Source organism: Equus przewalskii, chromosome 18 (assembly GCF_037783145.1).
Source record: "Equus przewalskii isolate Varuska chromosome 18, EquPr2, whole genome shotgun sequence".
NCBI classification, from domain to species: domain Eukaryota; kingdom Metazoa; phylum Chordata; class Mammalia; order Perissodactyla; family Equidae; genus Equus; species Equus przewalskii.
The window spans coordinates 35,409,656-35,436,958 of NC_091848.1; the positions used below are offsets into that span (position 1 = coordinate 35,409,656).

General features: G+C 52.2%; 1 protein-coding gene across 3 annotated transcripts in view; it reads left to right on the top strand.

Annotated features, from left to right (window-relative positions):
* The window catches only part of LOC103540411 (mucin-4), a 28,829-nt gene extending 3,005 nt beyond the window's left edge, over positions 1-25,824 (top strand). For 2 of the 3 annotated variants that reach the window (XM_070583537.1, XM_070583538.1), the window contains exons 2-24: positions 308-436; positions 3,093-3,226; positions 4,132-4,296; positions 5,082-5,237; positions 6,366-6,496; positions 8,103-8,191; positions 9,960-10,139; positions 10,323-10,445; positions 11,237-11,356; positions 11,751-11,959; positions 12,722-12,812; positions 13,261-13,428; positions 13,992-14,093; positions 14,499-14,732; positions 15,825-15,962; positions 17,415-17,596; positions 19,108-19,267; positions 20,196-20,375; positions 20,806-20,879; positions 22,045-22,109; positions 22,192-22,415; positions 24,104-24,266; positions 25,230-25,824. In XM_070583537.1, coding sequence (XP_070439638.1) covers positions 308-436; positions 3,093-3,226; positions 4,132-4,296; positions 5,082-5,237; positions 6,366-6,496; positions 8,103-8,191; positions 9,960-10,139; positions 10,323-10,445; positions 11,237-11,356; positions 11,751-11,959; positions 12,722-12,812; positions 13,261-13,428; positions 13,992-14,093; positions 14,499-14,732; positions 15,825-15,962; positions 17,415-17,596; positions 19,108-19,267; positions 20,196-20,375; positions 20,806-20,879; positions 22,045-22,109; positions 22,192-22,415; positions 24,104-24,266; positions 25,230-25,425 — 3,413 coding nt within the window. In that variant the 3' untranslated portion in view covers positions 25,426-25,824. Of the gene's footprint in view, positions 1-307; positions 459-1,643; positions 1,772-3,092; positions 3,227-4,131; positions 4,297-5,081; positions 5,238-6,365; positions 6,497-8,102; positions 8,192-9,959; positions 10,140-10,322; positions 10,446-11,236; positions 11,357-11,750; positions 11,960-12,721; positions 12,813-13,260; positions 13,429-13,991; positions 14,094-14,498; positions 14,733-15,824; positions 15,963-17,414; positions 17,597-19,107; positions 19,268-20,195; positions 20,376-20,805; positions 20,880-22,044; positions 22,110-22,191; positions 22,416-24,103; positions 24,267-25,229 lie in introns of all 3 variants that reach the window. The other variant, XM_070583540.1, reaches the window with a different exon arrangement.
* The last annotated feature ends 1,479 nt before the right edge of the window (positions 25,825-27,303 follow it).

Sequence of the window (27,303 nt, forward strand, 5' to 3'; positions counted from 1 at the left end):
ACAACTGTTCAAACAGTAACCTCTGCTACCAACTCTGCTACAAGGCCAGCATACATAAGTTCTACGAGTAATCACAGGAGTGTAAGATCCACACCGACTTTATCATTTCCACCTACAACCTCCCCTCTGATCATGACCACTCCTGATACTTCCTCAACATCTAAGTATCCTAAGAGTCCATTGCCTGCTCTACGGCCATCCACAGACTATGCTTCCTCTGACTCTCCTTCCTCTGGTAATGTGAGCACAGCTCAGACCATATCGACTTTCTATACTTCAGCCAATAATTCTTCATTCTCTCAATCAGCCCCTGGCCCTGCAGTCACCCGGAGCTCCACCACCCTATCCACAGGTCATTTCACTCCTCTGTCTGTTGCCAGCACTTTCTCACCATCCACATCATCCTCGAGCTCCACTGTGAAGACTGGGACGTCAGGTAGGTGGGGACTCCAGCTTCAGTCTGTTACAGTGGCCCCATAGGCTCAATCCAGCCTGGAAGAGTGCTTGAGCAAAGACAGTGTGAGTTAGCAATACCACGCTAGGGTTGAGGTCAGGTCCCCGAGAGGACGGAGCGGAGGTTTACCAGCCCCTCTGCCCCAGCAGACAACCACTTATCTGCAGGGATTGGTTTGGGTGTGACCAGCAGACAGACAAGAGGGTTTCTAGCTATCTCTTTCAGCCCCTAAAGTCTGTGACTCTCTGACTCTGCTGCTCTCTGACTGTAAGGCCCACTGCCGTCTTCTCTTCCTGCATGCCCAGGAGCAATCACAACTGATGAGGGGTGGTGAGCCGAGGAGTAGAAAGAAAGATTTCTTAGACTCTTAAGATCTGGCAGTAGTGCTCTTTTATTTAGAGAATAGAATAGCATGGGGACAGGACCCATGGGCAGGCAGAGCCGCTGCTGCTGTCCCCGCTGGCATGGGGACAGGACCCATGGGCAGTCAGAGTTTCTGCTGCTGCCGGCATGGGGACAGGACCCATGGGCAGTCAGGCTGCTGCGTGGGGACAGGGCCCACGAGCCGCCAGAGATGCTGCTGGCATAGGGAGCTGCTGCCACCCGCTGCTGGCATGGGGACAGGACCCATGGGCAAGCAGAGCTGCTGCCAGCATGTTGCTGCTGCCGCTTCTGCTGCAAAGTTGGGTGGAGAGTAAGGCTAAATTTAAGGCATTGGTATGTGAGTTATCTCTTTACAAGACAAAGGAAAGAATATGTAAAAAAGTTAAAATGGTATCAGTGTTGGCGGTCCCACAACTTTTAGATAAGAATCAAACCGGATTGAGTAAATGGCAGAAGTCACCGCTTGAATATTATCCTCAGCTAAAGGCAAAGGAGGATTTGGGGGGGGTGGGGGTGGTCAGTTACATGAGGTTGCCAGACAGTAACCAACTTAAGTTCTTGCCTCTGGCATTAAGAGTTTCTAGAGATAAGGCCATCCCCCTTCCTGGCACAGAGAGGGAGGCAACTTCACAGATAGAGGTTTTCCTTAGAAATGCAAATCTTTCCCAACAAAGGGACAAGCAAATTCCACTCCTTGGAGCCTGCTTCTCATCTGTAGTTTTAAAAGTAACCAGCCTAAAAATCTTCATCATAAACCGTTTTAAAATTAAGCAGCCTAAAAATCCTCATCAACAACCTCACTGAGGACAGACAGCAAGAGAAGCACAGTAACGTTGCTACCCTCAACGACCTCCAAGACCCTCACAACCTCCACGCCCAGCACCTCCACAGGCACCTCAACTGCTGCCCCAGTCTCTCTCAAGACAGAGAAAGGCAAGAGATGCCATAGAGCTGGGGCCTCTCCACCCTGGGATGGAGAGGCTTGAGCTAGATGTGGAGCTTATAGCTGTGGCAGCCGGGTTGGATCTAGCAATGAGGGCTCTTGTGGGTAGTCGGGGGAACCAGTTCTGTGCATGTCTCCACTGCCCCATCTGGGCCTTGGGAAGTCCAGCTGCTCCCATATCCCCTTTATAGGGGTGATGTAACTGAATGCTGTCTCAGCCTCCTTGCTCACAGACTCTGGTCAGAAGGGCCTTACAGGGGACAATGAGACAGCATCTGAGTTGGGTGATGAGGGCTGGCTTTGTGCATGGCACTGGGCTAGGAGCTAAAGATAGAGAAATGATCAAGGTACTATTCAGCAAGAGACAAATCTGCTGCCTCAGTAGATACAATTAGAGGAATAAGCCCAGGGTATTAGGCGCACACAATGGAAGGCCCCTGGGGGATGTGGGAGTGGGTTCAAAGTGAAGAGGAGGCTTCCTGGAAAGGAGCTGGGGGAGGGGAAGCAAGCAGGCAGGTGGGCCTGAACAGCTGGAATAAAGGCACGGGCGTGAAAAGTAGTCCCAGGGATGTATGGAGAGGAGATCCCCAGAGCATTCGGGGTTGCTGGAAGTAAGGTGAAGAGTGTTGAGGAGTGAGGCTGTTGTCACATGAGGGAATCCCGTAGATAGTGGGAACCACGGCTGGATTTGCATTTACGAATGGTTCTATAGTGGCTGGTGCGGAGTGGGGGTTTGCAGGAGGCCAGGAAGGCAGTGTAGAGACTGCTGTGGTATTCCAAGTCAGAGCAGGTGAGGGCTGCCGGTATGGAAAGGAGGAGGGCCATTTGAGAAATGTTTAGGACAAGGTTTCTCAAAAAAGCCCAAGAACCTCTAGGGGATCCTAGGAAAAATTCTAGGGCATCTTCAAGTTTATCTAGAGAAACAATGTCTTAGAAAACAAGTCTCGTTCTATGAGATGGTCTTTCAATTACTCCTTGTCACTGCATTGGAGGAGTTTTTTTAACCCTTGACAGAGTTGCGACTACTCCAACAGATGCAGAATGATTTGTTGGTATTCTGACAGCAGGACCTGTTTTTCTCCAAAGTGAGGAAGGATGAGAGTCCCAGGTTAAGGGCTAAAATGAGGAAATGGTTAAATTCAAGTAGAGACGGGAGAGAGAGGAGTCCTTGATGGCTCCCTGTTGGGGAGCTGTGGACAGATGGACATGGTGGGTGGGGGGAGCAGCTTGGGAGGCTCTCTGGGGATCCCCATGAGCCCTAATGAACTCAGGGCTCCCGAGAACTTCCTGCTCTTCTTTGTACCGGCCCAGGTGTTCCCCTCTTCCCCTATGGGTCAACAGTTGGAGACCAGCAATTCGTTAGGTGGACTTTGGACTTCACCTCGCCGCTCTTCAAGCCCCAGATTGGCTTCCCTCTCGGCTCCTCTCTTCACGATTTACTCTATGTGAGTCCCTGGCTGCAGCCTAAAGGGCAGAACCCGTGACCTGTGTTCCCAGGGCCCCGCTTCTCTCTCTAGGGCTCAGAGATGGCCTTGTGACCATGACCATGACTGACTGGGAGGAAGGGAGAATGGAAACAACACCTGTTAGGCACCAGTGTGTCCCTGCCACTGGCTCAGTTTGCATTCACAGCCTTTAATATTGGGGTGCCAGCTGAGGAAGACAGGGAGCTAGGCAAGACCCCCCCACCTCCCCCTACTCACATGGACAAAAGAGTCTTTACCTTAGTAAAGAGGTCCTGGGGCCCAGGAAACTCTCCACTGTTTTCATGGGGTGTTTTTATGAGGAAGAAGCTCTACTTGGGAAATGTGACCATTTGACGCCCTTGACATTGTCTGTAATTATTTCCTGGTTGCCTGGTCCAAGTAGCCCACGTCTCCTGGAGGGGAGGGAACGGCAGTCATGGCCTCTGTGGCTCTCAGTGAGAGGTGCTGAGTCAGGACACTATGAGAGCACAACACGGCGATGGGGTGAGGGTATCAAGCCTTTTAGCCCCGTCTGATGGGGCACACAACATGCTTCAGGATGGGGCTGAGGGGATTTACCCAAATGTGTCTGCTCTGTGACGGGCTGGTCTATAGACAGGATCTGCCACTGAAGCAAGAGAAAACCTACCACCTGAGGAAGGATTTAGGAGGTAAGGAATGTCTGAGGGTAAAGAGTATTTGTGTGAGAACTATGTAAAGGTGGCTCTCCCAGCAGGCAGGGAGAGATGAGATGATCTTCCAGAGAGAGTCGACATTTCTACAGTTCTACTTAGTGAGGCCCTCAGGCGTCACGCTTCTGAGGAGCTGGCCCAAGGCTGGGACGTTCCCTCCCTGATGCTCACCGGAGGAACCTTTGTGTTCAGTTCACAGATAATGGCCAGATCATTTTCCCGGAGTCAGAGTACAAGACTTTCTCCTATCCCAACCCTCCTCTTGGAGGCTTCACAGGCCAGGACCCTGTGGCCCTGGTGGCTCCATTCTGGGACGATGCTGATTTCTCCAGCCGCGGGGGATCCATATTTTACCAGGTGAGCCTTTCAAAGCCTGGCATTCAGGATCCCCCAGCAGCCAGCAAGGAGAGACAGAAGGCTGTGTGGAGGGCAGTGCAAGTGTTACTGCTGTCAGAGCCCGGGCTCACTGTGGGCAGGAACTGATGCTTAAATATGAGCGCAGGGAGGAAGCAGGCTATTAGAGGAATAGGACTATTACACAGACTCAGGAATACGCCAACACAACCACGAGAAGACAGGGATTAGGGTTGGCAATCAAGCATTTGATTTTAGAATAAGCTTGTAGGGGGTCTATCCTAACAAGCCTGAGTCAAGCAAGCCTCCTACGTGTGTTCCTGCACTGGGTTAATGATTCCAATCAGTGGGACTTTGTAATGAAAGCTACTGCAGGCAAATGCGGATTGTGCCCCTGCCATGGGCAAGGCACTGCAGAGGGTTCAAAGATGGAGAAAATGTGCCTGTCCTCAAGGAGCTTCCAGTCCGACACGGGGAGATACAAATGGGCACAGGGTGTTATGCAGTCCAAGCCGTCTCTTGTGCTAAGAGATGCATGAGTCCAACTGCAGAAGATTCTGTTTTCTAGGCCTCAACCCTCCCCTCCACACATCCCAGGCTTCCCTGCAGCCCGAATGTGAATTGGTAAGGTCAGAGGAGCTAACTGTGGAAATGCGGGCTGGGAGAAAGAAGGATGGGAGACACGAGTGAGACTAAAGTGAGCAGGAGCACTGTGCAGAAAGGGGGGTCCCTCACAAGTGTTGAGCTGGGACTCCCATTTCCTCGTCCTTATCTGCCTTCTTTCCTAGGAATATGAGACGCTCTATGGTGAATACCATTCGCTAGTCCAGCAGGTGGAGTCTTGGATCCAAAAGTTCATAAACACCTGGGACTACAAAGCCAGGTGGACCCTAAAGGTCACATGGGTCAGTGCCCACGCCTATCCCGCCCAGAGGAGCTTTGGGGTGAGTGGACCAACAGACAACTGTCTGTGAACCATCTGGAAGTCAGACATTCTAGAATCCTAGGCCGGGGCCACTCTGCTAAACTCTCTGACTTAAGGAAAGATTGCTGACGATAGCCACCCCCATCTCCACCCCACTTTCCTCCCCAACTCCCACTCCCCTAACCCCTAACTCCCAACCTTTTCCCCACCCTCCCACTCCCAACCCCCGACCTTGTTTGCTGAGCACTCACCACACACCAGGCCTGCCTCAGCCCTTTACGTACATGACCTCACAGCAGTCCAGAGCACTGGGTATAAGGAGAGTAAAACATAGGAAACGGAAATTTATAAGTCAAAAATGGCTGGCTATTAGCAGCTTTATATGGCTCAACTTGATATTGCTAACCACATTTAGAGGTGGGGAAGACGGTGGTTAGAGAAGTTAAACAACTTGCTGGAGGTCACCCAGCTAGCAAATGACAAAGCCATTCCAAACTCTGGTTCCTAACTGCAGTGCCATCCGATGGAAATGGGCACGCCACCATTCTCCTCAGTCTTCCCTCTGGGGATTCACAGAGGGCGTCTCTTACAATCACAGAGTTCCTCCTTGTGTCTGGTCTGAAGTCATTCTTTTATTCATTTGTTCAACAAGTTCACTGATTACCTACTTTGTACGAGCACAGTGCTTGGCGTCTGCCTTCAGAGAACCTCCAGTCTCACCGGCTGTGGTCCTCGCACTATTCAGGCTGAGGGGACATGGGGACAATGGCCTTAAATATCCCTGAGGAAGCTCGGTAGGCCTCTCCCAGCTCTCTGGCATCTTGGCTAATCTCTCAGGTTCCTGTAGCTTTCTCACACAAACCCTCTTCTAACTGGATTCTAACCCAGAGTCCTTTATCGCCCCTCCCTGGAAAGAAGGCACAAAGAAGGCAAACCCACCATGGTAGGTGCATTGACACCCAGGCCGAAAGCTGCCCTACGTGATCCCAAACTTGCCAGCAGTTTAAGGCCACGCCTTTGCTCTGGGTAGGCCAGGAAAGGCAATGTGTGCGTCGGGGCGGGGGTGTGGGATGGGTGGTGGGACATCAGGGAGGAGACCCCAGATCTCTCACAGGCATCCTTGTGTTTGTCTCCAAACAACCCCTAGACCAACACCTACCAGGCCATCCTTTCCACGGATGGGAGCCGGTCCTACGCCCTGTTTCTCTATCAAAGCGGTGGTATGCAGTGGGATGTGACCCAGCGCCCGAGCAACTCGGTCCTCATGGGCTTCTCCAGGTAGGACAGGGAGGGCCTGTCAACCCGGAGCAGATAATAGGAAACGGGGCAGAGCAGGGGTTTTGTTCCGCACACACTCCCATCTTCCAGGGCGAGGCATGAATGCTCCCTGCTGGTACGTCTACCTCACACTGACTCCAGTTCCCACTTCTCTCTGTTTCAGATGAAAAGATCTCTACTCACCTTGCCTTCTCTTCTCTATCTCAGTCCTCGTGCTTTGTAATAATTCCCAGAGCTTTGACTTCTCTGATTTCCACAAACGTGGGCTGACCTCTTGACTTCTCAAATATTGTAATAAGAGCAGCCAACATTTATTACACTAAGTACGCAATACGCATTATTTCATTTGATTATCACCGCAATCCCACGAAGGAGATTCTATTTATTACCCATTCTACAGATAAGGAAACTGAGGTACAATAGGTCAGTGATTGCCCAAAGTCACAGGGCTGGGAAGTGGCAAAGCAGGAATTTGAACCCAGATGTATGAGGCTGAAATCTGCCTTCCCGACTTTTGATGGGCTGGGAATTAACCCCTCACTCGGGGGCAGCAATGGCTTGTGTGGGGTCAGTGGCAAAGACGGAGAGTGGAGGGACGGGGACGTGGATGGGGCCGTGGGTTCCTGGTGTGGAGATGACTCAGTCTCTGACACAGCAGTTCTTGGCCACGGTATTTCCAGTTGCTGGTGTGTGCAATCGGTTGTGAAGGTCACATGCAATTTGTTACCGGTAACTCTTAGAGCGCTCAGGATTGCCCCTATAATTATGTCGCTTTCACTTGCTTTTTGATGTGCTGCTCAAGAGAAAGGACTGGAATTATCCAACTAGCTAGGAATTTCACACCACACCATGCTGAGTGTGCCCACAGAAGGTGTCCCGCCTGTGTGCGTCATCTCTCCTGTGTCAGAGAGGAGAATAGATCAGGAGTCACTGCTCTGAGGCATTTCCTCCTTCCTGGAGCAGCACTTTGAACCCCACGGCGAAGTGGGGGAGCACGCATCGCATGCGGCCCTCATTCAGTTCTGAGGGATTTACAAACATTACTGCATTTAATCCTCGCAAAATCTCGAAGTAGATGCCCCCTTAATCCCTCTTACACAGATGTGAAAGCTAAGAATCAGAGACGTTAAGTGACCTGCCCATGGTCACCCAGCTGCTAGTGCTGGAATCAGGAGTTGAATCCATAACTGCCCAGCTCCAGACACCAGCTCCTAACTCTCACAACGAGCAGCCCCCTACGGAACCCTCTCTCTAACCCCTAGCCGAAAGGAAAACGATAGGAAGGAGGCCAGAACTCTGTTGTTTTCACACTCCTGTCTCCTGTCTCATGACCAGTTTCTTGCAGTTATCCATCAGACGTGGAGCAAATTAGAGCCTCTCACCCTTGCCCCATCCATCTCTTCCTCTCTCCTCTTAGTGCTGGGAGCCAGTGATTCTGGTTGACTCACTGAGCAACTGATTGAATAATTGACTGACTGACTGATAACAACTAGGGGGACTGAGTGAGTGAGTGGCTGACTGACTGGTTGAATGAACGAATAAGTTGCTGACTGAGAGGAAAGACCCTTTTGTGACACAGGCCTATGATTCTTTCCTTTGCCTGCAGTGGAGACGGGCATTACGAAAACAGCCCACTGACGCTCCTGCCAGCATGGGAGAAGTACCGTCCAGACCAGTTCCTGAATTCCAGCTTAGGTAAAAGCACCACCTCATCACACTTGAGCTAGACGCAAGTCCTCTTCTGTCTTCTACTCTGTGTGCCGTGAAAATCCTAGAGGGGCAGCTCCCTAGCATCTCCACCATCCTGAAGGGCGTCCCAGCACAATCTGACCTCCCCTGGGTGTAATTGGGACTTGACACTGACCAGGGAGCTGCTGGTACCTTCTGTGCCCTTGCACAATACAGTCCCAGTTGGAGCTACATCTCCCTGGGATGAGCCAAAGCCAGAAGGTCTCTCAGTGGGGACCCAGAGCCTGGAAGTGAGGCCAGGGGGATGGCGGGAGGTGGGGATATGAATGGGAAGTTAAGGCAATACTCCAAGTGTCCTGTCCCGGAGCTGGAAGGAGAACCCAGACCAGATCCCTTATGGGGAACCTACCAAGAGGAGTTCCAGAGGTCTGACATCCATTCAGTCATCACTTATTGAGCACCTGCTGTGTGCTGGCCACTGTGCAAAGAGCCAGGAATATGAAAAAAAGGGAAAAGACCAACTATGTTTGCTCCCAAAGAGTTCTCGCTCTGGTAAGAAGACCAGTACTTTAGGCCCCATGGGCCTCCTCCATGACTCCATGTACTGTCCTGAGGCCCCAAAGGGGAAGAAATTATAGTTTCCAAAATGTGATAGAACAGAGGACATTTTAGCATTAGAAATCAGCCATGTAAATTGTGAATCATAAATTCAGTTCTATTTGTTCTGTGGCAAGAACTTTTGGTAAACAGAAGCTAAGTCAAATCATGGGTGCCATCTTGTGGAGAGAGCTGCCCTGTCAGATTAGGGCCTTTCTGTCAAAATACATCTGCTTGTGACCTAGGGGACACAATACGACTGTGTGTCACATGCGCGCACATGTTGAACGGGGAGTGTCTGATGTGTTCCCCCTGACACCACGCTATTCTGGAGAATATACACGAACAGATAATCACAAATAATGATTATTCTTGTCAAAACTTTAACATATCCTAGTTATCTTGATAATTTCTTCTTTTGTATAGGAACAGGGTCAAAGTCTAATACACTATGTCCTCCTATATCTTATTGGACTCTGGAGGCCCCCTTCTCACTCATGGCGGCTGGGGTGGGCAGTACATAACTTATGATTAATTAAAGGTCTATTTAAAGTTAAACCCCCCATCAGGGTTTCTTCTCCCTTCCAAGGGTGGCGTCTGGGCACAGAGGAAGCTTCCTCGGCCTCATGGTGTTGGAACAAGCCCCTGTTTCCCATACCACCTTCTCTGTTGCTCCCCAGCTGCCCTCTGAGCATTGGCCTCTGTCCTGGCTGCTTTGGCCACTGACATGTCTGTGCTGGGGGAGAGGGAGGGTCAGGGAGGAAAGACAAGTGTCTGAGAGGGTGGCTGGTGGCTCGCTCACTGAGATATGGGTGCATGAGGAGGAACTGGTTTGGGGGCATTGCAAGGTGTTGGAGCTGAGAGTGACAGATGGTGGGACTGGAGATCAGGGCCAGGGTTTGGCTCTGAGTTGGGTGCAGGTGAGGCCTCCCTGCCTAGCACTCGTCCCAGGATTTCGCCCTAGGATCCAAGCTTTGAGGGCTTTTGGAGGACACATCAAAGGGGCCTTTGGGGAGAAATCACTGCCAATCTGACTGGGTCCCATCTCTGAAACAGCTGTGTCTATGGGGGGAAGTGGCATCCAGAGGGTGCATTTATGAGTTTCAGTTGTCTCTAAAGCTAAAGCAGAGCCTGTGGCCCCAGGCCCTGGGATAACCCCTTTTCCTTTCTTCCCCAGGTGTCAGGGGGCTGCAGGTCTATAGGCTACACAGGGAAGAAAGGCCCAACCCCCGTCTCAGGTGCCTGCAGTGGTTGAAGAGTCAGCCTCAGTGGCCCCACTGGGGCTGGAACCGGCTCTCCTGCCCTTGCTCCTGGTGGCAGGGACTACAGGACTTACGATTCCAGCCCATCAGCATAGGTGACACGTCCTTCCTGTCTCTCGGGGCATCCTCACTGTCCCCCAGAAGCCACCCACCATCCTTCTGGTCGTGCCTGACCTGTCCCTTCCAGGGCACCCTCAGCCCCTCCCCAGAAACGCCCCTACCCCATTCCCACTCCCACCACAGGCATAGTGGCCTGAGCATGTCTGGACTTGTTGCAGGCTGGGGCCTCGGCAGCAGGCAGCTGTGCAGCTTCTCCTCCTGGCGTGGGGGCGTGTGCTGCAGCTATGGGCCCTGGGGAGAGCTTCTTGAAGGCTGGAGAGTGCAGAATCCTTGGCAGTTTGGTATGTGTGTCCATAAAGATCTCAACCCCACCTTCTCTGGAGCTCTCTGCTCTTCCCTGTCAGAGACCAGCCTGGGCTCCACACCAAGCAGTGGAACCCGTAGAATGAAGCCTCTTGTCCCCATTCCCTCCCAGCTCCTTCCCTTCTCTGGCCCTCCATTTCCTGATCTTGTAACATTAGGAAGCTTCTGACATCCCTTCCAGCTCACATCCGAGGGATTTATGATTGAGTGCCTCTTGCCCCATCTCCACTTGGCCCTGAAGCCCCAGCCCAGAATGGCAGCATCCTTCTAGGGAGGCGGAGGGGGCCTAGTCTGACCCTGTCCCTCTGGACCCAGATTACCAGGCTGCCTGGGGAAGACATGGAGTCATCTCCTGCAGAGACCCTCCAAAGGAGCTAGAGAGCACAGAGTTGGGGGGCCGGGACACTGCGGGCCCTCCCCCCTCCTTCCTGTAATCGCAGCAGCCCTCATAGTCCCCAGACCATCAGCCACACCCTCCCACCCCCAGCACTTCGAGAGCAATGGGACTAGCATTCCACCCTTCAAGACAGGAAGTTCCTCAGCCCTGACCATGTGCCCGCCCTGAGGGGTTGGCTGCACATGGCTCCAGCAAGCCTGCCGGGGGACAGTAACTGGTCAATGGCCTGTCATTGAGCAGGGTGGGATCTGAGCTGAGGTGTGCCCGATTCCCAATCCATGCCCTTATCTCCTGTATCACCCTGCCCTACCAAACCTTCCAGCAGGTTCTGCCAGCCCTCCTCTCCCCTCAACACACTGCTCTGCTCCACAGACCAAGAACTGGAGGCACAGAACTGGTGCTGCCGCTGGAACGACAAGCCCTCCTTCTGCATCCTGTACCAGCAGTGGCGGCCCCGCATTGGCTGTGCTGGGTACCGGCCCCTGAGGCCCGGTGAGGCTGCCAGGCCTGCCCTCCGGCAGGATAGAGGCAGAGGATCCAGGGAGGGGCAGCCTCTTGGGGCCTGGACCAGGGCAGCACTAGCCTCCTGGGGCAGGTCTGTGGCCACAAGGGAAGATGGAGACGTGTCCAGTGTATTACAGCCGATGGCAAACAGAAGGGCTTCATACATGGCATTGGGGAAGGAAATGGGGGGTGGGGAGATAATGAGCAGACATGGCTGGGATGGGGGCACAAAAGTATAGAAGAGCTTCTGGGGTGGGTTCTAAACTCCATGAACCCTCCCCAGGCTTCAGTCTACCCAGGCCAATGCCCTGCCTGGGGGCAGTGGGGAACCTCAGACCCTTTGCTGGTCTACTGTGCCAATGTGGCATCTCCTTCTTTCCAGCCTGGATGTTCGGGGACCCCCACATCACCACCTTGGATGGTGCCAATTACACATTCAATGGGCTGGGGGACTTCCTGCTCGTCCGGGCCAAGGACGGAAACTCCTCCTTCCTGCTACAGGGCCGCACGGCTCTGACCGGCTCCGCCCAGGCCTCCAACTTCATCGCCTTTGCCGCTCAATACAACTCCACCAGCCTGGGCCCCATCATGGTGAGCAAGGCAGGGGTGCCAAGACATCCCTGCTCCCCTCACAGGGAGCCTTCAGCTCAGGGACCTTCAGCTGGAAATCCAGGCCCAGGAGGAGGAAGAGAAGGAAGAAGAGAAGAGAGCAGGAAGGAGGGAGGACGCATCCTACCAGTGTAGGGGTTCAAGAGTCCTCCCTAGAGACAGCAGGATTGGGGTCTCGGCCCCACTAGCTGTGTGACTAAGAAATGACAACTGCTGGTGCCTCAGTTTTCTTTTTTTATTTGAGGAAGATTAGCCCTGAGCTAACCACTGCCAGTCCTCCTCTTTTTGCTGAGGAGGCCTGGCCCTGAGCTAACATCCGTGCCCATCTTCCTCCACTTTATATGTGGGACGCCTACCACAGCACGGTGTGCCAAGCGGTGCTGTGACCGCACCTGGGATCCGAACCAGCAAACTGTGGGCCACCGAGAAGCAGAACGTGCAAACTTAACCGCTGCACCACAGGGCCAGCCCCTCAGTTTTCCTGTAGTAAAATGGGGGTAATAATATTGCCTACCTCACAGGGCTGTTGTGAGATTTAAGTGAGATGATCTAAGAAATGTGCCTGGCTCAGAGCCTGGCCCATGCTAAGCACCCCATACACATTCGCTAGCATAGCCTCATCGTACCCTGTCCATCACCTTCAGCTTTGTCCAGGGCTCAGGTTCTAAGCTCTCTGCAGCTTCCTTACTCAGCCTCTGGGCCCGCCTGCAGACTGGGCTTAGGCGTCCTCCAATTCCCTTCCAGGTTCAATGGCTCCTTAAGCCCAATGACACAATCCAAGCGCGGCTCAATAACCAGACTGTGACATTTGAGACTAACCGTGAAGATGCAGAAGGTAGGCTGGGGACAGCCATCTGCTGCCCTCTCCTGCTTCCCTGGGTCAGGGTCAGTGGGGTGCCTGCACCTGGGAACAGTGTGTGGGGATGGAGGCAGCACTGGGGCGGAGGGCAGAGGAGAATGGTCGCCACCCCTGCTGTCCCTTCAGCAGCTGTGCCTGAGCATCTCCTTCACCCAGGAGCCAGGCATTAAATTTTCCCTCCTCACTTCCTCCCTTCCTCCAGGGCTGTGACAGCCTCTCTGTGGCAGCCCCTGTCCTCTGTCCCTGGGTGGAAGGTGGTGATGTGGGCCTTGAGGGGGTCCTGTGGGTTTGGTTTTGAGCTTCTGGAGAAAGACATCCCAGAGCTGCTCTTAAAGTCCTCTTTGCATCTTGAACCTTCACGACTGCCAAGTCTTGGGCCTGCAGGGTTCCTGGATTCTTCCTCATCTGTCTCCCAACTCTCTAGGCCAGGAGACATTCAACACCACCGGAGTCGTAATGACCCGCAATGGCTCGCTGGTGTCAGCCAGCTTCGATGGGACAGTGACCATCTCAGTGATCGCTCTCTCCAACATCCTCCACGCCTCCTGCAGCCTCCCAGAGGAGTATCAAAACCGCACAGAGGGCCTCCTGGGTAAGAAGCAGGCTGGGCGCCGCCTCTGAGGCTGAGGCAGCAGCAGGAGCTTGGACCCCGAGTCTGCAGGCAAATCCCTCTCCCACTGGCCTGTGACATCCCAGGCTGTGCCCTCTCAGCCTCCTTGGAGCAGAGCCCTGCGGGCACAGAGCGGCAGGGAAGGGCCCCTTCAGCTACCTTTAAGGCTCACTTCCTGTCCTCCCCAAGCTAGATTCCAGGGCAGCCAAGGGGCCAAGAAAGAGGGGCTCTGGGGAGGGTGGGGCCAGCAGCTGCCCTTCTCCTGCCTCCAGCCTCACACCTCCCATCCCTCCCTTCCTCCCCCACGTTCCCTCCCTTCTTCCTCTATTTCTTCCTTCATTTTCTCCTCTTGGCTCCCTGAAACAGAGGGCGGGCTATGAGGCTATGGTCCTCTCCCTTCCTCTTGGAGGACTGAACTGAGAACAGATGCAACTGGAAGAGGCTTTCCAGGTCCCCTCACATCTTGAGTGTGACCCACTGGATGCTCCCCAGGGAAGGGGAGAGCCACAGTTGCAGGGTGGCCGACCTCCTACTCTGTCCCTCAGGGGTCTGGAACAACAATCCAGATGACGACTTCAGGATGCCCAATGGCTCTACCATTTCCCGAAGCAGCTCTGAAGAGATGTTTTTTCACTATGGAATGACCTGTGAGTCTGGGCCTCAGAGTCCTCGGGGCAGACGGAGCAGGGCCAGGATGAAGAAAGCCGGGAGCATTGTCTCCCTCAGGCCTGTGGGAACCAGGCCTCCGTCCTTTGTGAGGGAGGGGTGGAAAGGCCAGGAGGAGATGCTGAGGATTCTGGTACCACCCCAGATTTGTCCCCTCCATCCCCATCCCACCTGCGTCTCTATCTAGAAGAGAGGATGAGGGAAGTGGGTGGCCCTCACATACTAAAGCAGGGATTTCCAAACCAGAAGCAGGAAGCCCCTCTCTCCCTCCATGTCCCCCTCCACCACCCCAAGCCATATAAAGTGAGGGTAAGGGGTGGGCACAGCAGAAATAGAGCTGGAGTCCCACCCCTGGGACCACCACCACGGCGCCTCATGTGTTACAGGGAGAATCAACGAAACAAGCCTCCTCGGCAAGAGAGACGACCAGCTGCCTTCCAACTTCACTCCTGTCTTTTTTTCCGAACTGTTGAGAAACAACTCCTCGAGTGAAAAATTGGCCTCCGAGTGTAACGGAAATCAGCAATGCATCTACGACACCCTGGCCACAGGAAGCAGAAGCACCGGACTGCACACTAGCATGCTCTTTAGACAATACCAGGAGATGAACGCCACCCTCAGTAAGCGACCCGAGGCCCAGGGAGGGGTTTGCACTTACGAGCCAGATGACCAGCCCTTCTTCCGGGACACTCCTTTCAGCTTCACATTTTTAAATTTAACAGATTCTCTTGCCCTTGTTATTCCTCTGTTCAAACCCTCCCATACTCCCCAGCTCACTGTGTCCTTACAATGACCTTCAAAACTCTGCCCAGTCTGGCCCCACTGCCTCTGGAAACTCTCCTCCTAGCATCCCTGCCTCTTTCCCTCCACTCCAGCCCCACTGGCTCCTTTGTGTTCTTCAGACACGCCAGGCTCACCCCCAACTCTGAGACTCCTCACATGCTGTTCTCTTTGCCTGGAACGCCCTTCCCCCAGACAGCCACAGGCTCACCTCTCACCTTCAAGTCTCTCTTCAAATGTCTCCTTCTCAGCAACGCCTTTCTTGGCTAGCCTGTCTAAAATTTCATTCACCCACACTTCCTATTCACCTTCCCTGCTTTATTTTTTCTCCTTAGCATTTATAACTACCTAACATATTTTCTAATTTTCCTAAGTATCTTTTTTATTGTTTGTTCATTGCTGCGTCCTCACTACCTAGCACAGTACCAGCCACATGGTAGGTGCTCAATAAATGTGTTAAGTGACTGAGTGAATGAACAAACAATAAATTGGAAATAGCAGGGCTCCGAAAAACAGAGAGCAGTGAAAGGTTTTACTCCCTGTTTCCTGACAAATGCAGTGGCCGTCTAGATATTACCCTCATGGTTTCAGCCGTCTTCCAAAGGTAAAACTCTGGGATGATCTGAACAACTCTGTTCTATGATTCACTTCGTACCATGCCCAGCATAGCACTCTGATCAGGCAAGAACTTGAAGTGAATCCTGTTTGGGGAGAAGATAAAGAGAGAACAAAGATTTGGCCAGGTGGACAGGACAATTCACCCCAGTCTGCGGAGGGCCAAGAGCAGGCACACAGAATAACCCCTGCCTCCAGTGGTGGGCCACAGCCTTAGGGATGCCTACACAAGCCAGAGGGCTAGAGAGAGGGAGAGGACGCCCTTAAGGCAACGGAGGGTTCTGCCTCTGACCCCGAATCCCCTCTTTGTGCTTCAGATCAGTATCCACCCTCTATTGAAGGCGATCGCGTGGTGGAAGCCCACATCGGGAAGACCAAGCTGTTTCAGTACACCAGCAGCTCTAAGAATGTCACCTTTATTCTCAGAGACAACAACACTGACTGCAAGCTCTTTGGTGAGAATGCTTGGCTGGGGGAGTGGGAGAGAAGGCCAGAGTCAAGCTTTGGGTAATTTTGGATTATTATACCCTGTGTAACTTCATGTCACTTTACCCCTGGAATAACCAGGACCAGCATTTCTTAGGAATGATCCTCATAATTCAAATAGGTGTCCCCAGTGAATAGCAGTGATGGGCTTCTGGCAATGTGGCCAGCTAGCTAGACTGACTCCGGGCACGTACAATTGATTCAAAGATCACTTCATCTCAATCTAATAATATGCAGCCATCTTTAATCATCTTTATGCAATCACCAAATTATTAGAATAAAGTATAACAATGAATAAATACTAATTTAAAACATTTCATATCTAATAAAAGAAGGATATAATGTGAAACAAGATTTAAAGAAATACAAATACCTTCGACTGGTGCATTTCTCACTATTTGTATGTTTGCCAACCACGTTTACCTAACTTTGTCGCTCCTTGTCTGCTTTTCTGTGCTGGGACCAAGCAAAGCTTCATCTCTCCCTCCCAGTCAAGGCGTGGAGCACCCCCAGGCCTGTAACCACAATCTGGGTCAAAGAGTCAAAGCCTACAGTTGCAGCTTGACTTCTGTTGCCTGCGCTAATTATACTGGTGTCTGTTTGTTCTTAACCCAAAGCCCTTAGGGACCTTATTCTGAGCTGTGAGCACCTCTGTACCTCATTTTCTTTCTCTGCACAAGAAGGGATGGCTTTGTCTATACCCTTTTGCTCCACATGGCTGCCTCCTAGGTGCTGGACCACGGCATCAGGAGATTTTTTCCACCACTAGTCTCCTCTCTTGAAGAGTGGTGGCCTGGAACTTCCTCTTGTCTGTTCCCTACTATCAGCTCCTCTCAACCTGCTGTTTTAAGGAGACTTTCTTATTTTCTTGAAAAATGTAAGACAAGTTTGATCAGAAGAGTCCTTATTGCTATGTAGCAGTGTTTCACTATAGTCTGGTTTCTGAAGGGGTGGCTGGTCAAAGGTCAGGGAAGTGAGACGGGTGGGTGAGAAATCAGGGCAAGAGATGGGGCTGCTGTGAAGATGAAGCCAGTTTGGCCTGCAGTGTAGCCTGGGGAGGTGTTGGGAGGATCCTGGCCTTTATCCTCCATCCCTCCTGGATGTCCCATCCCAGTGCAGGCCCAGGGAGGGTTGCCCTTTGGGGTCTCTTCAGGGTGCAGCTGCCTTCCCCTCTGTGGAGTTCCACCCTACAATCAGTTTGTTGGGCTGGTGCTACCTCCAGCTTGGAGCGTGACCAGGATCACCCCAGGAAACCAGCCTTGCTCTAGGAAATGCCTGATGAGATGTAAGAGATGGTCTGAGAGGGGTGGTGGAAGTCCAGCATCAGCACTCAGGGTATTAGATGCCAGATGCCAGGACATGTCAGACAGCAGAGCAGACGAGGCTTCCAGCTCTCAATGATCTCATTTTCCCCGGGACAGAGAATGGGACATTGCTATGGACACCAACGAAGGTGGAACCATTCACTCTGGAGATTCTAGCCAGAAATGTCAAGGACAACTTGTCATCTGTACTCCAGCCAAAGACAGTGGTCTGTGCCTGCAAGGCAGAGAGCCAGTGTTTATACAACCAGACCAGCAGGGTGGGCAATTCCTCCTTGGAGGTGAGTGTTGGGCAGAGGGTGGGAGGGAAGTTTCTGTGTTGGGGGGAAAAGGAAGTGGGAATTGAAGGGATGTCTTAATTCAGCCCCTCTGTGGTGATGTGTGTGTTGGGTGGTGAGTGAGAAGAGCAGATACCAATCTCAAGCCACAAACTTACCTGTGTAAGAAACAGAACTTTCTTTACTGCTTATAGCTCAATTGAATTTTTATCTCCCAGCTCTCATTCTGGCAGGCTAGCAGGACACTTCCACCTCAGCCTTTCTTAGAGTTTCCCAGTGGTTCCCAGCTCCACAGTCCTGGAACAGGCATTGAGATGCAGGGTAGGAAGGTGTCTGTGTGGTCCCTGGGCTGAGTCCACGCAGATCACAAGATCCATGCTCCCTGCTCTTCAGGGAGGTGCTCTGCAGCGTCTGTGCCTTGCTCAGACAGAGGAAACCTTTTGTAAGGTGGTTTAAAGTCCCTTCTGCCTAGAAGCACCTCACAGCCATTTCTCTCTGGGGTCTCGTCATCACGGTGTTGGGAAAAGAGGTGCAGGTCTCCTCTCATCTTGGCACCCCAAACCCCTTTGTTTTCTCTTTCCCTCCAACTAAAAGAAGCATCTCTTTTCAGTTTGAAGAAAATCCTTCTCCCTTCAAGTTTCTAGCCAAGATACTTGGCCTAAGTCCATGAATCTTGGCCCATCTGTTTTTTTAATTCTAATTTTTTTATATAGGGGGAGCTAGAAAGGAAAGGTTTGGCTGGCAATGCCCCACCACCCCCTTACCCCTTATACACACTCACTCCGTCTCCTGAGGCCTGAGCAGAGATTCCTACTTGAAAGGGGTAGAGGTAGGGGAGCCCAGGGGGAAAAGGAAAAAAATGCAGAGTGGGAAAAACAGAGATTAAAATCCATATGTTATTGTAGATATCCTAAAACAGGTGGTCTCGGAAGTAGGATGGTTGGCGGGTTCCATTGTAGGGAGATTTCCAGAGTCATCGCAGTAGGGGAGCCCGAAAGGAGAAACCAGGGAGCTCCGGGGGCTTCCTGGAACCGTGAGCTCCCCTGTTGTTGTTCTGGTTCCTGCGTGTTCTCAGTGTGCTGAGTGAGGCTCCGTCCTCTTGGTTCGAGAGTCGGCAAGAAAATGTACAGCAGATGATGGCAGCTTATACGGGATCCAGTTTTCAAGGGAGAGTAGAATATTTGCTTATATAGCCCCCGTCCTACTCTAGAAAGGATTTCAGACAAGGAGATATGGTGTGAGAAGGAACAGGCTGAGATCCCGGGGCAGGGGCCAGGAATGGGGTCAGGGGAAGAGTGGCCAAGGGAGGCCGAGTGGGCTGGAGGGCGGTATGCCTTCAGGTGGGGTCGTGCAGGCCCAGGGCCTGGTCAAGAAGGTGCTCAGTAGATGCTGGCAGAATTTAGACAGGACTCAGGGTCCGTGGGTTCTCAGACCAGAGGGGTCAATACACAAACCCCCAGAAGCCCTTAATGGTTCAGCATCCTGGCTGCCCAGTGATCAGCAACCCATTCCAGGTGGCTGGCTGCAAGTGTGACAAGAACACCTTTGGCCCCTACTGCAATCTCTCCACGGACCTCTGTGAGGAGGCATGCTTCCCGAATGTGACATGCGTTCGTGGGAAGGGCTGTGAGGCCTGCCCCCCACACCTGACTGGGGATGGGCGTCACTGTGCAGGTGAGCCAGAACAGGGCCCCGGCAGGAGGAGGTTCTGGGGTCAGGTGACATTTCAAGGGCCTATGGCAGCCAAGGGCAAACCATTTCTCCCTTTTCCAGCAAGGCTTTAGGATGCTCAGTATAGGAGGGTATGGTAAGGCGTGAGGAGGCAGGAGAAGACCTCGTACAGGCAGGCGGGGGAGGCCAGGGCAGAGCAGCCCTGAGGCACTGATGGGGAAAATCCAGGTTAAAAGGCTGCAGACGGCCTGGAGAAGGGTGGAGACTTCCAGCAACAGCCAGGGGACCAGAGGCAAGCCGGGGCCCTCAGGCTCCTCTTTGGAGGTCTTTGGAGATGCAAGGCCCAGGGTCTCTGCATCTCCCTGGGCAGGGCATTTGGAGGGGAGGTAGTGGGCATCCGGTGGCAGAGGTCCACAGTTTCCCTTTGAGTCCTCCTCCCACCACTCTGTTCCTCAACCTCTGAGCCACTGGAGTCATGATGAGCAAGATCACAGCAAGGCCTCCACCAAGCCCCCTAAAGCACCCGAGTGAAATGTAGAGACCACTGTGTCTTCTGAGCAGAGGCCAGAGCGCTAGAACCACAGCTTTATCCAGGCAGGAAAGGGGATGGAAGTGGAGAAAGCAGGCTGGCGTGCCCTTCTCCCGCCAGCCTGCTGGGTCCTTTCCTGATGCGGAGGGTCTGATAAACACTCCATTCCCTCAGCAGAAGTGGGAGAATACCTACCCAGCAGAGGAAGAGGGTTGCCCAGCAGAGAAATGCTCCGCAAAGGGAGAAGGATAGTTTGGGGTTCAGAGTGGCCCAGAGCAGAATGTAGATTGAGTGGGTTTGGGGGGAAAGAAACCAAGCCTGTCCTAGGAGCAGCTTTCCATGGGCTGGGGGCTCCCGGTGCTGCCCAGCATGGTGTTGCTGACCTCTCTGCTCCCTCTGCAGCTCTAGAGACCCCTCTGCTCTGTCAGAACAAGTCCTGCCCTGTGAATTACTGCCACAACCACGGTCACTGCTACATCTCCCAGACCGAGGGCTGCCAGCCCACCTGCACCTGCCCCCCAGCCTTCACCGACTCCCGCTGCTTCCTGGCCGGCAACAGTTTCACTCCAACCATCAGTCTAGGTAGCCCCAGATGCCCCCGCCATCCCTACTTCCACACGCCTCTTGCCTTGGGGGGAGATGAGGGAGCCTGGGGACCAGGGCTGAGTTCCTCAAACCCACAGGACAGAACTCCAATTTCTCTCGGTGGTGGTAAGTTATAGGCTGTGGGAGCTACTGGGGTGCAGCAGTCCCAGCATGAACCCCAGGCCCGAGGGGTCTGCTGAGCACAGACTGCAGACGACCTCACAGCTCAGAGAGCTGAGAGTCGGGGAAGCCGTGACCATAGTTGAACGAGCACTAGGTGAGAGTCAGCAGACTCGGCCACTTCTCTTGATGCCTCTGGTGACCTATCACTGTAGAATGTGGTGGTCTCCCCAACTGGCCCAATGGCCTTTTTGGGTAAGTCTGGGTAAAGCATGAGGTGTTATGAATCTGCTTCTCCCATCTCCAGAGCTTCCATTGAGAATCATCCAGATCTCGCTCAGTGAAGAAGAAAATGCCTCTGCAGCAGAGGTCGACGCCTCGGTCAGTGCTGCAGGCCCGCTCAGTGGGGACGCGGGTCTTGGGAGGTTCCGGGCAGGGCCTTAGCCATCGCTTGTGCATTCTGCATCTCATCATCCATCTTGACTCAATTGCCAGCAAAGGCTGGAGCCCTCTGGGGTGCGAGGTGGGGGTTGGGGGTCAAAAAGGTAGAAAGCCCCAGGACAGGGACCTCTGAGGGGACTGGAATGACCAACTCGCAATGAGCAGAGTCTAGGGTGACTGCCTCACCCAGCCTCTCCTTCTGAGCATCCCTCGAGACCTTCACTTGGGTATATTACATGGAAGAGACACGAGAAGGAATTTCACCTCCAGGAAGCCTTCCCTGACTTCCCAGAGGCAACTGGTGCTTCCTCTTCCTGTCTCCCATGCCCCTGTCCATTCCCCAGTCACAGGCAAAGTAGCACAGAAGTTGAGTTATCCAGACTGTAGAATCCTACATACCTGGGTTCGAATCCTGGCTCCACCACTCACCAGAGCAGGTGCAATAATTAGACAAATTATTTGATGTTTCATCTGTAAAAACCGAAAGAATAATAGTACATGTGACAGTGGGTTGTGTCAAAGTTTAAATGATAATGTATGTAAAGTACTCAGCATGGTGTCTGAAACACAATAAGTGTTCAAAAATTATAATAATAATAATTCCTACTACTACTCCTCCTACTACAGCCCTCCACACTGCGTGGTAAAATCTGTTGACATTTGTCTACTGCCCCAGACTACGGGTCTTGGAATATGGGCTATTCCTAAGTCACCTTGACATGCCCAGCACCCGAACACCCCCTAGGTTTGGTTAAAGATAGTTGATGTTCAATAGACCTTTGGGGAGAGAAGGAGTGGGCGAAGCAGGGATCAGAGGCAAGGTAGGGGGCGTTCACTTCAGATCCTCCCTTCATAGTAAGAGCAGGGGGGATGGTATGTAAAGTCCTTCACTCACCCACAAACTTTATTAAGCAGGGACCCACGCCACTCACTGGGCAAGGCTGGGGTGTGGGGATGCAGAAATGGGTGAGATGTTCTGGGGTCCTGGGGCTCACGTTCAACGGAGGAAACATACAGGGATGAATAAATGCATTAAAGTGGCAGGGGTCTCCCTCATGGACTGGGCCTCACCCCTACCGCCCCCAACCCCCCTCCTCTGCCCTAGGTGGCCTACAGACTGGGAAACCTGGAAGTGCGGGCCTTTTTCAGGAACAGCCAAGTGGAACGCATGTAAGTGGGACTGTCCCCACCTGGTCCCTGGGTCCTCCCCCTCCCCCTCTACTTAGCCTCTCACTGTGTCCCTCCCACACAGCAATCCCATCACAGGAAGCACCCTTCAACACTGGAAGGTCACCTCGACATTCCGGTACCGCCCTCGGGGTCCCGTCATTGACTTCTTGAATAACCGGCTGGTGGATGCAATAGTGGAGGCCTTCCTCCAGGCCCCGAACAGGAGGTGGAAGAGAAGCGAGGGGCCCAGGAACAACGTGGTCTTCCAGCCCCTCTCCAGGGAAGATGTGCGCAGTGTGATGGCTCGTGAGTCACTATATTGGGGACAGTCCAGCATAGCTGAGGGGAGGAGGTAAAGGGAGGGAGCCTGTCACAGATTTTCAGCCCACACAAACCCCTGGTGGAAAAGTATTCTATGGAGGGCCACAGACAAGCAAGAAACAAGTTAATTTAGCTTTATGTGTAATTTTTGAGAGAAATTATGAACAGTTTACCCACCAGCTTTCTAGATCCAAGCGCAGGAACACAAAATACTGCTTGAGAAATGCCCGCATGTACAGTCTCACAGAGTAGTTAGTTACTCCAGCTGCCACCTGCCTGCCCATCACTGCTGATGGTTTTCTTTCTTTTAATAAAATTGTTAATGATTTTGTTAAAAACACCATTGCACTTCATAAACGTAAACAAGGACATCCCTTTTGCTTTTGTCCTCCGGCTGGGGGATATTAAGTTGAAGACTGGAGACCTGAGCCAGGGGCAGAGGTATTCCCTCCTTGAAAGGGTGTGACCCTGTCCAAAATCCATTCCCAATCCAGGCCTCAACACCCGCATCCAGAAAATGGGATGAGATTTCTGACGTCCCTGTCAGCTCTGACAGCCCCTGATTATCCCAGAACGGACGAGACAGGTTGGCAAGCTTGCCAGAGAAGGAAAGGAACAGTTTACCCTGTTTGGGTAGTGAGACAGAGAACATGCCAAACCCAACAGAAGCTGCTATGTGGCTTGGGTGTGGGATCAAGCAAGAGCTTCTTCTAGCACGCAGGCTAAGCCGCCGGCCTCCGGGGGCAGCAGTGTGAGATCCTCTGAAGTGCTCTGTGTGTGTGGTCGCCGGGAGGGCTGGGTATAAGGCAACAACAACCCCATAACTGTCTCTGCCTTTTCTTAAAGAAAACAAACCAAAAACCCCCACAATTTTTATTATACAAGTACAATATGTTATTGTAGAAACTTTAGGAAACACAAATTAACAAAAAGAAGAGAAAAAGATCACCTGTAGTACCAGTCCCCAGAGACGAATCCATTTTGCACATATCATTCTGAATTTTCTTTTATGCACAGGAACCTTCCCACATATCAATATTCTTTTATAATAAAGGGATCAAATCGTACCTAATGTTTCATAACCTCCTCATTACTTAAACGACTGTGAGCATATTACTTTGCATATTGTGTACAGAGTCCCATTGGATGTATTATTTTATGTTTTAATACAGTGTGTTAGGACGTAGTTTAAACAGCGTTATGCGCACCGTGATCCTGTGTCAGGTGGTTACTGTGTCAGGCACTGGACTGACTGCTCTGCATATACAATCTCATTTAAACCTCACAGCACAGCAGCTGCTATTATTGTTTCCTTTTAAAGATAAGGAAACTGAGGCTGAAAGAGTTAAGAAATTTCCCCCAAATCACACAACTCGCTGGTAGTAGAGTCAACTCAAGTCTGGCTGACTTCAAAGCATATGCTCTTAACCCAAGCATTTCCACACCGTGGAGCTTGCTGGTTGCACAATATTCCTTAGCTAACAAATCCTCTCCTGTTAAACGTTGTTGCTATTATAAACCATGCTGCTCTGGACATCCGTGAGCAAATGTATTTGTGGGCTTTTCCAATCATTTCTCAGGCTAAATGGGTGACAATGCAATTCTTGGTTGAAGAGGCATAGATTTGGTGTTAATCGACTGCTTTCCGTGTTCATGTGTGTCCTCCCTGACAGTGAACGTGAGCACGCTGGAGACTTACTTCAAATGCGATGGCTACGAGGGCTACCGCCTGGTCTACAGCCCCCATAGCGGCGTCACCTGCGTGTCCCCGTGCAGTCAGGGCTACTGTGAGCACGGAGGTCAATGCCAGCACCTGCCCCAAGGGCCTAGCTGCAAGTGAGTGGGGCAGGAGGTGGAGGGCAGTGCTGGGGAATCCAAGCTGGGCAAAGATACTGCGAGGGTCCAGAAATGCCGTGAGACCTCTCAGTGTCTGAAAATCAGGATCGATCTCTCTGTAAGTGAGAGAACAGGGATCAGAGAAAAAGGGACAATGGAAAAGATGTGTGAGTGCCCACTCTGTGTGGAGAAGAAGGATGCTATGTTACTTCTGAAACTCAAACTAGCTACTTGGTAAGTATTATCACCTCTTTAAAGACGAGGAAAGTGCAGCTCAGAGATGATAATGAACCCAAGGTACCCAGTAACTGAAGTGGAAGGATATAGGTTCCTAAGCCAAACTCTTCCACCTCATTTTGCTTCTTGGGTAGGCACCCTGCTGTCTCCTTGTGCAAAAAGAAGGCGTTGTCTTGTGTCTGGGCCCGGCCCCGCCCCTCCTTAAGAGGACCAGTCAGGGGAGGCCCTTTGAGATTGGCGCGGCAGGTCTCCTCGGTCCATCAAGTCTGAGGGCTCCCGTGATGGGGCCCACTAGGTCTGCAGGCCCGCTAAGGAGGACAAGGGCAGCGCCACCCGGGCCCTCTCGTCATGTCACGGCCCTCCGTCTACCTTCGACCCCACAAGTTCCAGATCTACCCAACCCTTTCCTCTCCCGGGTCCAAGGACTGCAGACGGAGCCGAGGGCCGGGGCAGCTCTCGGGGGCGGGGCTGGGTTTATGACTGCGCATGCTCCCTGAGGCCAGCCCCGCCCCCTCCCGCAGTCCTCAGGGGTCCGAGCCGCGTGGGTTCCCCGCCGCGCCTGCCTCCGAGCCCGGGAGCCCCGGTTCGGCCCCGCCCCGGGCCAGACTCCGCCGCTTTCCCCGGAGGCGAGAGTGCAACACCGCCTCTGGCCCGGCGGAGAGGAGGGGTGGGGAGGCTGGGCGCCCGCCTCTCTGGTGCTGACCGCGTCCCTCCCTCTGTCCCCAGGTGTGTGTCCTTCTCCATCTACACGTCGTGGGGCGAGCGCTGTGAGCACCTGAGCATGAAACTCGGCGCCTTCTTCGGGATCCTCTTTGGGGCCCTGGGCGCCCTCTTGCTGCTGGGGGTCGTGACATTTGTGGTCCTTCGCTTCTGGGGCTGCTCCAAGGCCCAGTACTCCTACCCCCTGGACTCAGAAAGCTGAGGCCTCGCCCCAAAGGGGCAGCTGTGGCCTAGATACCTCAGGACCCACCCCAGCCTCACCCGCACACTTCTAGGCGCCCTTGCTTTGGGAAGGCTGGAAAGAGGAAGGTGACTGAAGGCGATTCAGGATTCTTCAAAGAGAATGAATAATGGGAATGAATAATAATAAAGGCAGAACCACTCCTGGTCAGTAGACACAGAGGCGGACAGAAAGAGGCCATGAAGACCCACTACGTAAATGAATGGATTTTCACACACACATACCCACGAGGACGCCGACTTACACACACACGCACATGCCATAGTTAATAATGGGGTGATGGCTCTAAGTTAAAAACCAAAATGCATTTGCACTCAAAACTCTTTAGTTTACTTCTAATTAAAGTCTACTTAAATAAAAGCCTCCAGACATCTTGTGTTTCCAAAGCCCTGGGTTCCATTCGTGATTTTCCTCTGGTGGCTGAAGGGTTAGGCCCAGGGTGTAGAAGAGCAGAGGTGGGTGGGACCCAGTCCTGCTTCGGCCCTCAGTTACTGCACATTGGGAAGTTCAGTTGCTCCATCCCAGTCTTAGATCCTTGCTTCAGCCTCCAAAGCACTTTCTTCCCCTCCTCCCAACACAAGCCAAAGCTGTGCCCTCTGAGGAGGACGGTAGACAGGCTCCCATATGGAGTATCCTCAACTCTCTCCCAGGACCTGTCCCTGCCTTGCTCTGTCCATCAGTTTCAGGAGCATAAATACACAGTGCCTTTTCCTGTTTGGTTCCTGTCCCCGCTGCCTGTGTTCCCTGGAGGAGGGGTTAAGCCATTTGAGCTCCCTTTCCAGGAACCAACTCGAGAAGCATGGGACCCACCCCATCCTTAGACCTGGGGTACCCAAGCCCTGATACACTTTTTGTGACCTTTCATGGGTCCCAGGTGGAGTCTTCTGAGCTTTTCCCCGGACAGTTCCTCAGTCCCACTCTGTGTGCTTGTTCCCAGCAACCTGATCAGTTTCCACGTGGTCCTTCTCTCTTAGCAGGCAGACCTTTACACCTATCTGGTGCAACAACTCCAACAACAACTGGTCCACAGCTCCTGTGGTCTAGAGCACCTCAATTCTAACTCTATGCAGAAACTGGGGACCTGCCTCTTGGTCCTAAATCCCAAGTCCATGAAGAGAGAATCTGACTGGTCCAGCTTATGTCAATTGTCTATCCCTGGTCCAATCAAGTGTGGCCATAGGGTAGGAAAGGAGGTCACATCATACAAACCTGGTGCCCAGGCTCACTCTTGTAAGTGAACAAGTGGTGTTGGAGAAAGTTCCCAGAGAAACATGATCTTTGATCTGAGCAGAGACTCTGAACTGTATGCTTTACATAGAGAATGACTTCTAACAGATGAATCCCCTCTCATATGTACAAGGCTATAGCTTTATGTCAAGTGCCCCAAAGTGTAACCAAGTTTCTCCATATAAAACCACATTCATTTTATCCCAGCATTCATTTATCAATAATTAAGTGCATAGCCCAAATTGGTTAACTGGTTAATTCTAGCAAACATTTCAGGAAGAAATTCTACCAATTCTCTATAATATCTTTCAGAAGATTGAAGCAGAGGAAATACTTCCCAGCTCATTCTATGAGGCCAGCATTACCCTAATACCAAAACCAGAAAAAGACATCACAAGAAAACAAAACTATATGCCAATATCTCTCATGAACATAGATGCAAAAATCCTCAAAAAAATTTACCAAATCAAATCCAACAATGAATAAAAAGAACCACAATCAAATGGTATTTATCCTAGGTATGCAAAGCTGGTTCCATATTCAAAAATGAATTAAGGTAATATATGACATGAGCAGATTAAAGAAGAAAAATCTCATGATCATATCAATAGA